This window comes from Buteo buteo, chromosome 21, assembly GCF_964188355.1.
Source record: "Buteo buteo chromosome 21, bButBut1.hap1.1, whole genome shotgun sequence".
Lineage (NCBI taxonomy): Eukaryota > Metazoa > Chordata > Aves > Accipitriformes > Accipitridae > Buteo > Buteo buteo.
The window spans coordinates 1,156,946-1,173,384 of record NC_134191.1 but is presented as its reverse complement, the minus strand read 5'-3'; the positions used below and the strand labels follow the sequence as shown (position 1 = coordinate 1,173,384).

The 16,439-nt window shown below is 50.6% G+C and overlaps 1 protein-coding gene across 2 annotated transcripts in view; it reads left to right on the top strand.

The window, feature by feature from the left end:
• LMCD1 (LIM and cysteine rich domains 1) overlaps positions 1–15,455 on the top strand; it is a 37,440-nt gene extending 21,985 nt beyond the window's left edge. For both annotated transcript variants that reach the window (XM_075053562.1, XM_075053563.1), the window contains exons 4-6: positions 4,820–5,155; positions 10,908–11,123; positions 11,525–15,455. In XM_075053562.1, the coding sequence (XP_074909663.1) occupies positions 4,820–5,155; positions 10,908–11,123; positions 11,525–11,683 (711 nt within the window). In that variant the 3' untranslated portion in view covers positions 11,684–15,455. The remainder of the gene's footprint in view (positions 1–4,819; positions 5,156–10,907; positions 11,124–11,524) is intronic.
• Positions 15,456–16,439: the final 984 nt, after the last annotated feature.

Here is a 16,439-nt window from a genome sequence, read left to right as displayed (position 1 = left end):
CTATTTGACTGATTTATTTGGGCAGGAGTTGCCTTGGGCTTTGACATCCCTGTTGGAGAGGGAGGTCCTGCCTTGCTTTTTGAGTCTGATCTCTTTTGTAAGTCTGGATGTGAGCCTCTCCCAAGGTCAGCCAGTGCAGGTAGAGGTAGCTAGCTGGTACACTTCCAGAAACCTGGAGGGGTTTTTCAGCAAACACTTCAGGAAATTATACTTTAGTCTGTCTCAGAAGCAGAGAAATTAAATCAATGCCGCATCTAAATCCAGCGCTGTGTTTGTAAATTATTCTGTTATGGATATAGGCTTTAAGGGCAAAATAACTGTTGTCTTTAATATGGTAATTATTTTCTTTGCTAGCTGAGGTAGTTATTAAAATCTTGGACTTAAAATAGGCCTGGCATCTCAGGTTTATTAGCCAGGAGCGCAACTAGTGCTCACTTGTGCCTCTGTAGATCACAGAATGGCCATAAACCTCCCCAGAACGCAGCCTTGTTTCCTGTTGAATGCTGCATCACCTCAGCCCCGGAGGAACATCTGTAGGAATACCGAAACAGAGCCAAAACGGCGTGCTGACAGCGCTTACTCTGTGCCTTAGCTTCTCTGTAATGCTGTCGTCTTTAACTTCAGCTCAGATTTGCTGGAAAAGTGGAGAAGGGGGGAAAGGGGGTTTAGATCCTCTGTGTGGTGGGCAGCTGGGTGGTTGTGCCTCAGGGTTCCCCATCTCCTGCTCGCAGAAGAGCATCAGGTCAGTGGAAAACCTCCTCCAGCAGCGGCCCAGGGCAACCGAGCGGAGCGGTGGGCTCGGAGCCCCTCTGCCCAGGGACCCTCCTGCCACCGCTGCCGAGGTGCAGCAGCAGCCTGTCCCTGTCCCCAGCAGACTTGCAGAGCTTCCCCCTGCGAGGAACGGGAGCGGGAAGGCTCGTCGTGCCAAGGTGTGCTGGCCTGGAGGAAAGCTAAGCTGAGCTCTGCGGCTGAGAGCATCCTGCCTGCGTGGGCATGAGCTCTGCCTCTCGCTGCTGCCTGAGGAACCCCTCCCAGATTCAGGACTGGAGCTGGTTTTTTTTATTACAGCTAAACATAGTCTGGTCCAAATAAAAATATTTCTTTAGGTTTTGTAAAGAGAAGTCAGGGTAAAAAGGGGAGATGGGGACCGTGGTCCCATGCTGAGGGCTGGATCTGAAAACAAGCCCCCAGCCCAGTCCCTCCTTCCCTCCTGCGCCTGGTTTCTGTCTGGGCAAGCAATATTGCCGTGTGGGAACGAATGGAAGTGGTTTTCGGTGTGTGGAAGTGTTAGCCAGCAGTGTGCTTCTTGAGGGAAAGCACTTAACTGGCTTTTAACTGTGTTGTGGTACTAAAAACATTATATATTACACTGTCATTAGTGGACAGCTTTTACTCTTCAAATTAAACAAATAGTTTAAAGCTGCTGAAAATTGCAACCAGATTTTTTGAAGAATTGGGGAAACAAATGTGAAATTGCAGCTGCAGACCCGAGAGGCAGGCTGTGATTATTTCTTAAAACTCCGTTGCCCTCACCCCCTTGGAAAGGCTGACTGGGGGTGACATGAAGTCTGTACTGGGAATGCAGTTGGGGCCTGTGGTGCTGACTGGGGCAGACCACTGGGCTTTAACGAGGGACCGAGACCCTCACGCATCCGACTGCCCGGCTGTTTAATCGCAGCACTGCCGCTCACAGCCTCCTCTTCTTCCCCTTGTCTCTGGCAGGAGCTGGCCCAGCAGGAATGTTTGTTTAACCAGTGTTTGCCTTCCACGGGTCCCGTGGGGCATCGGGGAGTCCGTGAGGGATGGGGAGAACAATGATGGCACTCTTCCCACCCGGCCTGATTCATTAAGCACGCTGCCCAGCCCGGGATTTATCGGGAACCCGGGTTTCACTGCTCCGCAGGCTGGCTCGGCACCTCGGGGCAGGGTCGGCTCCTTGCTGTGAAAAAGGATCCCCAAACTCTGCCGCTCCTGGGCCACTTTCTTCTTCCACGGGCCTGAACCCCGACCGTACCCCCTTGTGAGTGCGTGTTTGGGGTGATCCCGAGCGCAGCCCTGTGCGGGGGGGCAGCTGGGGACCCCGGCAGCTCCCCCCCCCCGCGGCAGCAAACTCCGTCCCTGCGGTGCTGGCGAGGGCCAGCTCGGGGTACGAGCTTCGTGAAAGCTTTGGGACTCTAAAGAGTGCCTCAGCAGACTGGAGGTGTCTTGGTTCAAGTAAACGAGGTGCAGGAGCTTTGAAGACAATCTTGATGAATTCTAGCTTGAAGATCAACTTGACAAACTTTGAGGAGAATGGCTGACGTCCAGTCTTTCTCGGGATAGTTTAAAAGGGATTGGGGCCAAAAGCCTTTAGCGCATAACTGACTCGCTCCAGTGATTTCCTTCTGAAGGCAGGCTGGAAACTTGGGATTGTTCTTAATATTGTTGTCCTGAAGTGGATGGTCCAATAATAGGAGGAAGTTCAGAGCATGTTTTTGTTGAGTTGTGCCTGGAGAAGTTATGAAGTGGATATTCAGGGTCCGTGGGGAAAGTGAAAAGAGCAGATCATAAAATATCTCCAAAATCCAGTAGTTAACAGTGAAAACCTAAAATGTTCTTCCTCAAAATTATCTGCCCTAAGGCTTAGTAAAGCATTTGTCCATAATAATACATGGTAGCAGCAGAAGAAATGATGTTTAGTTATTCTTCGTGTCAGTTTTTGGTGTCAGGTTGAATTTTTTTCCCTGATCTATTCTCTGGCCACATTTTATGACATCTGCAATTGTAACTGTAAGCATTCCCTTGATCAGGGAGTGAAATCCCACCACATGTCTGGGCAGATATTGAAACCTGCCACTGAGCAGTCCAACTATACTTTTAAGAAAGGCTTGAGACTTTGCTTTTCCCTCTCACTTTCAGCGCAGACATTTTGTATTGGCAATGGAGAGTCTGGTGCTGGAGTGGAACAAGGCGCTTCAGATACACGTGCTGGTGCGGTGCTATTCTTGTAGCTCTGGTAGAAGTGTTCATTAGTCTTGGCCCGTTTGTAGTGGATTAAGAATTTCTTCCATGAAGATCCTACTGTGTTACTACTCTGCTAGTGCTCTTGCTGCGACTGAACCGGGCCAGTGCAGACTGCATAGCATACGCTGTCTAATGTTCATGGTCATACAGCATCAAGGTTTCGGTTGCTGTTCTTGCCAGTTGTCAGGTACCACTGGCAGTATCCTTATTTTGTGGGGCAGTGCCTGTGTGAGGCCTGGGAGGAGCTGTCAGGGAGTTCTTGTCTCTTGCTTCTGTAGTTCCTATTAGGATTTCTCACTTTCTGTGAAAGCCATCTGTGCACCAGATCGCTTCTACAGCATCCTGCAGCTCTCTAACCAGCTATTCCCAAGCAGCACCTTCTCCCACAGGGTGACAGCCCTCCCCCAGTAAAATTCTGGATATCAGTCCTGCAGTTGCACAGAGGCACAATACATTGAGTGTTGATGTCTAATATAATGTGCAGCAATGTTAACATGCACTCCAAGAAACAGGGGAAATCCCTGCCTCCATTAAATCATTTACCTATTGCTCTTGCAAATCTTCAGGCAGGAATCTTGCCCTGCAATGCTGCTATCTGACTGAAAGTAGCTGAGGTGGAAGGTGACTTTGAAGTTTTTACAGATGTCATGAGTTGTTCAGTGTTGTGCACACTTTTCTGTATTTAAAAAGCTGTACTGAACCAGACTATGTACAGTAAACAGTTAATTGCTTCTCTACTTTCTTAAAATTCAGTTTTCAAATGCTGACCAAGTAAGAAACAAATCTAATGCAGCTGGATGCTGGTCTTTAAAATGGAATGGCAGAGAGCCAACTGGCTGCCCCTTAGCTCTTCACACTACAATAGGAAAATGCATTGAGTGGGAAACTCCCTTCCCCTTAGCACCAGGCCAGAAGAAGTTAACTGTACAGACCCCACTGTCCTGTAAATGCTAATTCAGTGTGGGACAGACCTCTTGCAAGATCATGATTTTCTCTGCTTTTTTTTTTAAGATGGTGGCTAGTGGCCAGTTGAGCAGGGGACTTTATTTGGGATAGTTTCTTGGCATTTACTTTCCGTGTTGCAGGGCATCAGTGACCAAACACCTTCCCTTTACTGCAGAATCAATAGTTGGGTAGAGTTGGTGGCTGTCTGTTACATACAGACTCAACTGCTATCTGACCACTTTTTCTTGCATTCAGATTTTTTTTATTGATAAAAGGGGATCTTTTACAGTAAAATTATGCTGTGTGCAGCCCATGAGGGCTATGGGGTGCTCTTGGTGCAGCCTCTGACCCACTCCCTGGAGCTCTCCCCATCCTGGCACGAGGCAGTGAGAAGCTGGCTGGGCTTGGGTTTTGATGTTTATGGGTTTCTGGTCTCTTCAGCAGGCGTGTTGTCAAATTACCTGGAATAGTGGCAAGCTAGTGCTGGCAAGGGAGGGTGTGTTGGGATCTGGGTGCGAACTAATGAAGCAAGTCTTTGCTGCTTTGCTTTCCTGAGGAGCCTGTTTTTTGGTTTGGGGTTGTTTTTGTTTTAAAAACAAAGCCCCAAATCCTCAAAAACCCCACCCAACCTGTTTTCTGAGGATAAAATGATTAACAACAGCCTGGCTGCTACTTGCATCTGTGTTAAGTTCAGGCTTTTTTTTCTGAAGTGTAGGTTAGACCAACTTGAAGGGAGGGGCAGGGGCACGTTTTCTGCCACCGCTCCGTCACGCGAGCAGAGCATCTCTTTACAAAGCACCCGCGCAAGGAGAGCTCGTGCTTCCCCGCCGGAGGGGTCTCGGGATGACTGTCGGTGCTCTCTCCCTCCCAGGCCATGCAGTACATGGAGCTGATCCCGAAGGAGATGCAGCCGGTGGCGGGGACGGACGGGGCGTACTATCGCCGGCGGCAGCTGATGAGACAACTCCCGCTGTACGACCAGGACCCGTCCCAGTGCCGCGGCCTCGCCGAGGGCGAGCTGAAGCTGATGGAAGACTTTGTGAAGAAGTACAAAGCCGAGGCGCTGGGTGTTGGGGAGGTGGCCCTGCCGGGCCAGGGTGGCGGTGGGAAGGAGGAAGGGAAGCCGCAGGACAAGAGCATCGCAGCCGGCAAACCCCCCGAGTCCACCAACGGGGCCCTGGAGAGCGCGCCCGCGGGAGGGCACTACGTAAGTGCTGCGGCAGCGGGACGGGCTGGCGGGGGCGTCCCGGCTCCGCTCTGAGTTTGGGGAGCTCGCAGGGGATAGATTCGGCCTCAGCTAGAGGGGGGAGAAGGTTGCACCAGCCGGGGTGATCTGTTCCTCGTTCACGGTCCGGATCCTGCGGGCATCTCCGAGTCTGCTGCAGTGATTTTTTCAAACTACCGGAGCGGTGCTGCAATGCTCTGTTGCGTTGTGGTGTGCTTTGGTACAGCACTGGGAAAGACTCCGGTGGGACCCCTCGCGTGCTCCTGCCAGCCCTGCCGAGCACTGGTGTCCATCTAGCAGGGGTGAGGAGGGGTGGGTTGTCTCCCCTCCGCCGTCTCCCTCCCTCCACAGCAAAAGCTGTGCCGAACCACCAAGGTAAGTAAACTTTCCATCAGCTGTAGGAGCCAGTGGTTTCAGCTTTGGATTCTTGGCAGCTCTGAAGGGCTGGGCGTGACATGTCCCTGGGGGACTGTGCATCAGTCAGGTACTCGAGATCAGAAACTGTTTTACTGTAAGCTAGTGAGTATTTCCAGCGAGGCTTCCAGACCTGTGCAAGCGGAAAGACTGCGAGTGACAGGAGGTGGTGGCTCAGTCTAATTAATGCAAAGCTGTGAATGTGGAGATAGTGCTCCCAGGGCTGTAATCACTCTGGGGGACTTTGAACACACCATGCACGTCTCTGGGCATAAAAATACATTTCCACGGGGAAATGATTGAGATTCCCCAACACCATTTTAGATTTATGTTCTCCCAGTGCCTTTGGGAGTGGCCATTGTAGTTGCTGAACAAATGCTTATCACAGAATTTGGTGAGTGAAAATATTTCGTACTGGCCCTTCTGAGGGTGACTTGCAGCAAAGAATTTAAAGCTGGGGAAAAAAAAGGTGTCTGAGTGTTTTTAGGGCAAGATTTTTCTAGCCATTACTGCACTGGGATTGTAGCATGTTAAGAGCAGTTTTCATTTTCATTCCATATTGGGTAATGTCTCCCCTCCGCTATGGCCTTTTCTATTAACGTGCATCTGACTTTCAGAGCCCGGTGACACAGTAAAAGTTTTTCACTATTGCAACAAAATACTGAATTGGACAAAGAATTTTAAGCTAAAATAAACAGCCAAAAAAGGAAGGTTTCCATTAAACTCATTAATAAAAGTCATCTTAGCAATGAGGGTTTATTTAGACTACAAGTTTGTCCTTCCAAATAAATACATAACTGTGATGTTATTCTCTGTAGTTTGAGGCATCGTTTTTCTAGAGGCACTAGCTGAAAAATTGAACTGCTTCAAAAGCAGTTGCAGGAGATCCACTTTGACCAGCACACTGTGCAGCTCAGCTCGCAGCAGACTGCAAAGTGCTGTGGTTTCTGGCTGTTCTGAAGACAGACCTCCTGCTTCCCCCCTCCAAATTAAAATGGGCGGGGGTTTTTAATCTCCTGTGCAGGAATTAATGCAGCTGACCTGATACGAATGGACTGTGTCCCAAGACCTGAAATGTGCTGAACTGGCTTTCACAAAACTGCACTGAAAGAAAAGTTCTGCCATAGAAAAATGAGATAGAGCACTTTACTTTGCAGTATGTGTGAGGTTGAAAGTAGTTGTGAGCAAAATGAGCTATATGAAGACAGAGAATGGATGTAACGGGACTGAGAAATGAAGTGCACGAAGCCAACAACACCAGAGGCTTTAATGTTGTCGATGTGTTCAGGGTTGAAATGTAGATCAGCACGCTCCAGAAGTGAAGGTTTAGGTACCTCTCTACTTGTGTGACCATCTCCTGTGTGTCTCCTAAAACTCGGGTGAGTTTAGGAGGAAGCTCCACGGCCCCCCTCTGCCGCTGCTCCCTGCGATGCCACAGGTGATGCCCACAAGTGCCACCAGCCTGCCCGGGGCCACTCCAGGACACGCTGTCCTCAGCTGGGAGCATGTTTGTCCCAGCCCTCAAAGACCTGCAGGACTGCAGGAATGAAAAAGGCTTTTTGAGAAGATATGAGTGCCTTTGGTTCAAGAGCACAGGGGGAAAATAAGGTGCTGAATCAGCTGATCCTGATTCTCAAGCAGTTTGCGTGATGTTTCTTCATTTGAGTCTGTTAGAAGTAGGACACAGATTTGAATCTGTTTAATACCAAACCTCTTAATTGGCACCAGCAGCTTGATTCCACCCTATTTCAGATCAAGGTGTGAGTCTGAGCTATAGATTTATGAACGTTGGATGTGGGGGGGGGAAACAAAACACCACTACCCTTGCTCTAGAAGAGAATGAACGCAGAAAGCACCAAAGCTGCACCAAGAAACAAGCGGGAGTAATTTCCTTGGGTGTTTGTGTGGTCCCTGTGCTAAGGTTGTTAAACCTCTTATTGCACACTCAGGCCAGCTGTGTTGAAATTGGTGTGTAAAGGAAAACATACAGGGCCAATGTAAATCACTGTCAGAGGCATCAGAGCTCAGACAGCTTTTTGAACTTGTCTCGGCTGCAGAGAGGGGCCCCATGACTGTAATAAGTTTGTCCTATGAGCTGAAGGTTCTCCACTGAGCATAAAAATCATCTTTAACCCCCTCAGAACTGGAAAGTGTTCTGGTGTTGTAAGCCACTGTGGTGGAATCAAATCCTGAGGCAGTTGATCAAAATTAGCCACTGTCCCAAAAAGCTTGAGGCCAGCCATGTAGTGAGTGCTCAGGGGAAGCTTCGTGGTGTCCGGGGAGCTCCTTCTGTGGGAGCTCTCACTGCAAGTGGAGCCAAGCAGCCAGTGGAGAAAGCAAGTTTGAAAAAGCTTATGAGAAAGGGACACTTTCTTGGCCAACACCTCTGGTAACTCTGCTAATAAAGTCTTCACTCCTTTCCCTCTGCAATGGAGATGTAAAATGAGTACCAAGCTGTAATCCCATCTTAAATTTGAAGAGCCGCTTTTTATTTAGTGTGTAAATGGCAGGGCAATGGAAGTTATATGATACTTGGGAAAAGCCCTGTGAATAATTGCCATAGAGAGAAACGGCAAACTAAGTTGGTTTTTTAACAGTTCTTATTGGCAAGAAACTTGAGCTTGGAGTTGGAAAGCTGCTTGTGTTTGTTCTCGCTGTTAGATCTTGCAAGATAAGCAGGGCTGGGATGGATGGGTCCGGCGCTTTCCCTGGGGGTGACAGCGTGGAGGCAGCTGCAGGGTCGGGCTCTCTGGTCCCCGAGTTGCCCGGATCTGGTGCCTTGGGGAGGTATCAGGAGCCTCGGGAAAAGTACGGCCTCGGTCCCGTGTGATGGGTGCAGCATTGATCGGAGCCCGTCTGCCCTCGCTGACAGCGATGCCGGTGTGCCGGCAGTAGTGCTCTGCCAGCCGCTCCGCACTGAGCGCGGCAGCTTCACGTCCTTGTTCGTGCAGACCAGAAATAGCTCGGCTTCTGCACCGCCCTGGGCTTTTACTCCTTCCTTGGCGTGCGTCTTGGGACTACTTAGAGAAGCGTCTGAAGCCCTTCGCGGTGGAGAGAGCAGTGTGAGCAGACGTATCCCCTTTCAGACTCGCAGAAAAGCCAAGCCAGGAAACATTTTGTCTCTCCTCTTGCGCTGCCTTTGCTCATTATACTGGATTTGCTGGTAAAATAGGAGATGACTGTCAGCGTGGTGGAAGTGCTCCAAGGGCTGCGGGACAGTTACTGAAAATCCAGACTGAACGAAGGAGGAGGCAATAGCAAAATGTGTGGTGTGCTAGAACTAATAGCAACGAAACAAAGAAAAGCCACTTGGTGGGTGTAAACAGGCCTGTAAACTTCTGCTGTGTAAAGGCAGAAATGAGTTTAAGAAAACTCCCTATGTGCAAAGAATAGTCTCTTTAGCACTCATGCCGTGAACTAGCAAAAGGGGCTGGATGTGGTGGGGAACTTGTCTTTAGTCTGGCATTCACAGAGCTCATAGAGAAACCCCACTCCCTCTGGGCTCCCAGAGAGGTTGTTTCTGCCACTGCTGCTTTACTGGGGTTGTAGCAGGGAAGATCACCGGGGGTCCTGTACTCCCAGCACAGCGTTTCCCAGGCTGTGGTGGCATCAGGGTGTTGTTCCTCGGGTCATGGACCAGAGCTGCCCTGTGGTACATCCCCCTCCTCTGTCCCTGCCCCATCCCTGATGTCCTCCTGGATGCCCTCCTCAGGAACTGTTAGCTTACCTTCTACTGAGAAACTTTATTTTTGTGTCTCTTCTACCCACCTGTTAGAAGGTTGTTGACTTAAATCAGAACATTTGTAAGCAAAATCGTCATCTGAGCACAGAGAAATTCCTGACCCTGTGCTGCCTGGAGCGTGCTGGAGGGGGAACGCTGCTGTGCAAATGCTCCGGTCGGGCACGGCAGCTTCAACCACAACGCGTGTGACACGCAAGCTGCTTCACACTGCGTCTTGGTTTCATAAAAGCCATAGCCAGACTGCTGTGGAGACTGCGAGTAGGTCTGGCCTCGCAGCCAAGGGCTCTGCTGGAAGAGACTCCAGCTGCTACTTAAGAGCACTTCTTCTAGGGAGTGACAAAGCACAGACTCAGAAGCTATTAGCCCGACCTGGACTATCCAGACTTAAATAGGAACTTAAATAACAGCCCATCAGCTGCCAGCTGCAGAGAGGAGAGCTTTAAAGCTTGCTCTTAACTAATCGCAGGATCGCTCTGCAGGCACAGATAAAGAGTAAACCCAGTTAGTCTTGTGTGTAGATGCTAATTAATCTTCAGATTAGCCAAATCCAATTCTGTCTTTTTGGACTGTTATAAATTGACAGCACTGTGCTGAAATCTGTAGAGTGACATCTGCCTTAGGCATAGAGGTATATATTAAAAAACAGTGAGAAAAGAACAAAGTTCACAATCTCTATGCAAAATAACATCTTTGACGTGCTGTACTTCTGCACTATAGGATGTCTTAACTCTTTCTTGGAGAACCTTTGGATCTTAGTGAAGGTTGGCTTTAGCTTGGGGGGTGGGTCCCAAAGGCCAGACACTCAGCTGATGGTGGATAGTGCCATTCTTACCTGCCTGAGGATCTGGCTGCAGGAAAGTAAACAGTATTCCAGGGAAGGCTGGCAAATATGTATTTATAATGACTTTTAATAATATTGCAGCTTGACACTCTGTCCATATGTAGCACTGGTCCAAATGTTCGCACAGGGTGTGGGGCGATAGACTTGGAGGTGTTGGTTCTGTCAGCCGTGGGTGCCCTGTGATGCTCTCTGTGTTGCCTGAGTCTTGTTGCACAACTGAGATGTTTTTCCCAGTGCTTTTCTGGAGCTGCAACCATTGCCTTCTCTTCAGTTTAGCGTTTCCTTGCTCTTCCACTTTGCTGCACTCTTTCGATAGCCTCATTTTGGACCAGTATGTTCGCTGGGCCTTCCAAGCTGGTACAGCTGTAAAATCTGGCTTTGGTATTCTCAAGTTTCCCTTCGCAGAACAAGAGCTGAAACAAAAACAACCTAAGCCACACAGCTTAGCAGTCGTGGAATTAGATGTTTTATTCCCACTGTCCTCCTTGGTGCTACGGGCTGTCGAGCAGGCGCACGGTGGGTCCTTCAGGCTACGTAGAAGCGCGGAGCGTTGAGGACGTGCTTGGAGATCGCGGTGTTCTGTTTTGCTGACCCCGCTGCTCGCCAGCTGCGCGGTTAAGCACGATGCGTCGAAAAGATGCCGCGAACCGGGATGAGGAGTAAATGCCCATCCCGCGCACCCACCATCGCCGCTTTCGCTCCCGCCCCGCGCTCACCCCACTGCCTCTCCGTTGCAGCGCTGCGAGACCTGCAAGCAGCCGGTGCCGGCGGACTGCCCGGTGGTCTACGCCGACAGGGCGGGCTACTCCCGCCAGTGGCACCCGGCGTGCTTCGTCTGCTGCCGCTGCTCCGAGCCCCTCGTCGACCTCATCTACTTCTGGAAGAGCGGGGCCGCCTGGTGCGGGCGCCACTACTGCGAGAGCCTCCGGCCGCGCTGCGCCGGCTGCGACGAGGTAGGGACCGGCCCGGGGGTCCGGCCGCCGGCTCGTTCCGCTGGGAGCGGCATCCTTCTGGTGCTGGGCACCAGGTCTGCGGCTGCTCTGGGGAGCTGGCGGTGCCTGAAGAAAATGGGGCGAAGCAGCGGGATGTTAACGACGGTCTCGGCTGGCTATGCCGTATCTGTCTTGGAGTGAGGGTCCGGCTCTAGTTGTGTTTAAAACCTGATGGTTTTGTAGCGCTTAACTGCAGCCTGTGATTTTGGCGCAGTTGCTCAGGAGCGGTCCTGTGCTTTATTTACTCATTCCCAAAGCCTGACCCCCGCAGCTAACGGGCTTGGTGGGAGGCACGGGGCCGGTTCTCCGTGCGCCGGCTTGGCAAGATGGTGATAATAAGCAATTTTCTGTCTGTCCCATAGATCATCTTCTCGGAGGACTACCAGCAGGCAGAAGGGATGACCTGGCACAAGAAGCACTTCGCCTGCCTGGAGTGTGAGACGCTGCTGACCGGCAAACCCTTTACTCTGGACAACGCCAGCCTCCTGTGCATGACCTGCAGCAAAAGCAAACGCCTCTGAGCAGGGAGCAGCCTGGGGGCGAAGCGGGCTCCCCGAGGTCCCACCAGAACTGGGGTCATTTCTCGAGTAAATGAGAAGGGGAAGCTTAAAAAAAAATTAGAGCCTGGCTATTCACTTGCAAGCAACTAAGTGCCCCCTTGCATCCCATACAGCTTGCAGGAGAATATTTCCTTGGGCAGGATGCAAAGAAAACTCGTACGCCTGCGGGTGAGAGGTACACGGCATATCTGACTAGGAGGGACTGAAAAGGAGGTTCTGTGTTATGCTGGTTTTTTATAAAGTCTCTCTAAGCTTCTTATGACTAAGATCTTGCAATAGTCTTTTGGAAATAATGCATCTCAAAAGTAACTTTTGGCATGCTAAGCCTATGGTCATGGTCAAAAACAAGGGTGGTTCATATTTTTTGAAATCCATACTGGAAGTTTACACTAACAGACTGCTGACAACTGTACTAAAGCAGTGGGTTTGAAGAGTTTGATTAACCTGGGTGATTACTTTCTGAAAGCAAATGATAGAAAATTGCAGCAACATGTAGCTGTAGCTTTCTCCTCCTAAGAGTACAATAATGTAAAAATAACGAGTTGGCACACAGGGCAATTGGTTTAACCCTGTTGAGATGGGAAGGGTGCAGCTCTGCCACGGGGCAGCTGACTGGCCCAACCCCTGTGAGCTTTAGCCCTGAAACTGGAATGCAAAAGCATTCCTGGCAGGTCCCACCGACCCGACTGGGCTCCCCAGCCTCTCGCCTGCCTCCGACTGCCTGTTACTGCAGGCGAGCATGTTTCCACAGAGCAGCATTGTGTTCCTACTGCGATGCTGGAGGTCGTTAAGCATTTCAAGTATGGGCCTTTATTTTGGCTGGGTTTGACCAGGTATTTTATGGAAAACAGCTTTCCAGCCTAAGCTGTCTTGGGGGGGTAGGGGGAAACACGGTGCCTGAAATGCTGCAGTGCCAGTTTTTCCCCTGTAATATGTCAGTGACCCCCTCCAGGTACGAGGGAACCGTACCTTCCCCTGGGAGCTGGCAGCACCCTCGCCCTGGGCTCTGCCCTGCTCCTTGTCCCGCAGCTCTCCCGTCCCTAGGGGAGATCCCCGTCACCTCCTGGATCTCATGGGGTGACACCATCCCAGGATCCAGCACTGAGTCTCTGTGGATAGTTTTTGTTCCCTACATCAAGCGATGCTTCTGGTAGTCACTGAAAATATCAGATAGTCCAGGCTGGCAGGTGTCTGTGTGCTCAGTCTTTTTTCTTATATTAAATGTCTACATTATTTGCCAGAGAACTGGAATATTTTTTTGCCAAGGTGAGTGTGCAAGGAGCTCACAATTGCTAGGTTTTCCCTTCTGCTACAGGAGACGCTGGTTTCTCTTTAAAGCATGCTCCGTGCTGTGGATGTTTGCTTGCCTATGATAAAATAACTTGCAAATGAGAGTTGGGGGAAATTGTAGCTGCTGCAGGGTTAGAGCATGCGAGCTGTGGGCCAGACTCTGCCCGGTTCATCGGGGATGCCCTGCTCCACTGCTGGGGAGGAGCAGACCAAGCCCATCACTGTCTTTGAGTAGGCGAGACCGACATGGTGTAAAGGCATACCTGTACGTGGGGTGCGAGTGCCTCTTGCGCTTTGCCCAGCCCTGTGCTGTTGCATGGCTGATGTTCCTGGAAACGCTGGGGGATTTAAAGAGAGTAAATGAAATGCTGCTGCTGGAGCGGAGCAGGAAAATCCCGAGGTGGCAGCTGTAGCTGTGGGGGGGGTGGATGTGTGTTGCAGGGTATGGTGCTGTGCATGTTTCTGGGGTCATTTGTCCATCTTGAGCTAGTCAATGGATGCGTTGAGCACCTGGGGGTGTTGCTTCTGTAAACTCGGTCGGATGCTGCAAGTCAAGAGAGGATAAGTAGACCTGAAGTTGTGCTAGGTATAATAAAGCTCCCTTGGATCAGCCTCAGATACAGGCACTTTGGTTATAAGTAAAGTGGGAATGAAAAATAAAGCCCAGCGCTTAGCTTTACTGGCTCTTCTTCATTTTGTTACAAGCGAAATGTCTTTACATCTTTGTGAATTTTTTTTAAGACACATCGTTGTTCTAAACCCTGCGATGTTAAGGTAGCCAAAAGTGCATGCGCTCAGTGTAAGCAGTGAGAGGAATAGTGTGAATCACCTATGAAATGCTATTTCAGCACAGGCATTAACATCTAAACCAGCATTCCCTGATGGAAGGTCAGTGTCCATCTGTGCACACAGCTGGTTACCTCTTACAGTGATTTGCCTAGGAGGTAGGTGCACAGCCATTACACAGATGCCTGGAAGAAAATTAAATGCAAAAAAAAAAATCAACAAAACATCAAGTTTTTAAAAGTGAAAGACTATTAACTAAACTACTGCTATCACAGAAAACTCAATAATGTGTTGCACTCTTCTCCCTGGGTGTTTTTGGTTTGTTTTGCCTCGACTGGCTGCACGATCCTCGCAGGGTTTGTGATACAATGAGCACAGGGGACGGGTGAGCCAGACCCCAACCGCAGCGGGGTGTTCCTTCAGCTGGGGGAACTGGGATGCTGGCTGTCGACCGTCCCTGCTCCAGAGCTGCTGCGTGGTCCCCCTTCCACCACAGCCGGGGTTAAAACACCAGCAGAGGCTCGCAGGGAGGCGGTGGAGAAGATGTGGTGCTTGTTTTCTCTGCCGCAGAAGAATGCGCGTGGTGGGAGCTTGGGTAAATGTCAGAGCGGAGGCGCGGGGAGAGGACGGGCTTTTGGGGAGAGTGCTGGCACCCCAGGGCGGCAGCGGGGAGGGGGTGTAACACTGAGAGCAGAGCCTGCTGCCCCATCTGGTGCTGCGTTGCTGCCTGCTGTGGTGGTGGATGTCTCTGCCCTCGTCCCAGCCATCGCTCCGGGGGACTGTGAGGGCAGGGCTGGGATGGTCTCGGAGCGAGAGAGAGGTCCAGTCCACTTTACATACAAGGATTGTCCCCAGTGATATTGCCTTTGCTGGGCTTATCTTACCGGAGTGTGACCGCAGCCCATGCGCAGTAGCATCAACTTCTGACGCAGTCTGTCTCCGTTAATGCAATCCTCCATCGCTAATGCCTTTGCTTGGCTACTTGGAAAAAAGATACCACTGTAGCATGTTCTGGTTTGGGTCTTGATTTTTGTGATCTTTAAATTGTAATTCTTCCCCTCTGAAGTCCCTCTTTCAGCATACATGTGCTTGCTTCAGGCTTTTTGGACTGCTGGCATCCACTTGAGCCTTTCAGGTATTTCTGTAGCTTGTAAAATACTGTCTGCCAAAAAATCTACTGCAATTAAACAGCTTAACAAAATCCTGTGCCTCTCAAGTGTCAGGAGCAAAAGCGTGAAATTAATGCATCTAACAGCTCAAAACATATGTGAGTCTTTAGTTTTGATACTAAAATTGAAATTCAGTGTAAGCATGAGAAGATATTCACCCTGAGTGAAGACATTGTGCTGTGTTTTGCTATGGTTTATCATCTAGAACGAAGGAGGCTGCTGCAGCTGCCTTCTGCAGGTCACGAGCTCTGGTTTTCAAGAAAGTTAAATTTACAGGGGTATCCTGGCCTGTCTTATAGAGAGCTGTCAGCGAGCAATATGCGGAGGGTCTGTACAGAAAATTGATAAAAATTGAGATGTTTCATAGAGTCACTATGTGTGACAGGAATAGACTAAAGGCAAAGACTGTGTTGTGTGACTATTTGAAAAGCGTCTTGTGCCACTGCTGTGTCCTGTCCATCGTTTCAAATAAAAGCTCCTGTACAAAGCCCGCTGGATGTTGTCTGGCTGTGTGCGTGACCTTTAGCTGCTGCAGGCGGCTTTGGGACCCCCGGCGAGGGGGTCCGTGCGCAGTGCAGCACTCCAGCCCCCAGTTAATGTTATCTCCTACGCCACCCACAGCAACGGTCTGTGATGGAGGACGGTGTCAGCAATCCTGCTTGCTTATTCAGCTCATCTACATCATGCTGTGGTCTTTAATGTCCCCGCACCTCAATAGCGGTGTTAAGCCACCTGTAATGCTGCTATTGCGAGATGATGAGATGGGCTCATCTCATTACACTGCTATTCTGAACATGCAAGTCTCTTCTCATCAGGTAGGGAGATGAAAGAATAACAAAGAAGCAGGCAGCAGAATGGGGAGTGGCATGCGATGGGATGCTCACACCCTGTCAGTGGGGAGCGGGATGCGATGGGATCCTCACACCCTGTCAGTGGGGAGCGGGATGCGATGGGATCCTCACACTCTGTCAGTGGGGAGCGGGATGCGATGGGATGCTCACACCCTGTCAGTGGGGAGCGGGCATCTCCCAGGACTTGCCACGGCGCCCGTGCTCCTGGGGGGCAGCTGGAGGAGACATGTTTGTACACAGCCCTGAGCGAGCAGCTCACCCGTGCATGAACAGCTCGGGTGTAAAGCCTCTCACCCGGCCGTGGTCGGGTGGCCGGGGTGATAAGGACGTTAAGAGACAGGTCTCTGTCCGTGGTCAGGATGCTGCACGGACATTAAGCTTTCAGAGCGGCTTCGGTCAGAGGTGTGCAGTCTCTGCAGCTGTTCCCCTGTGCCGGGCGCGCTGGCTGTGTGAGTTTGTTTGTTTTCTCCCCAAGCTTTGCACTGGGTTCCTTTAACTGGAAAATCCAGGCATTTGGATGCTTCAAGCTGCTCGTCCTGGCTGCACCAGGTTTGCTCTTTGCCAAGTGAGACCAGACAGGATGGGGTGAGGGATTTCGTAAAGGCCACAGACAGCAACAGG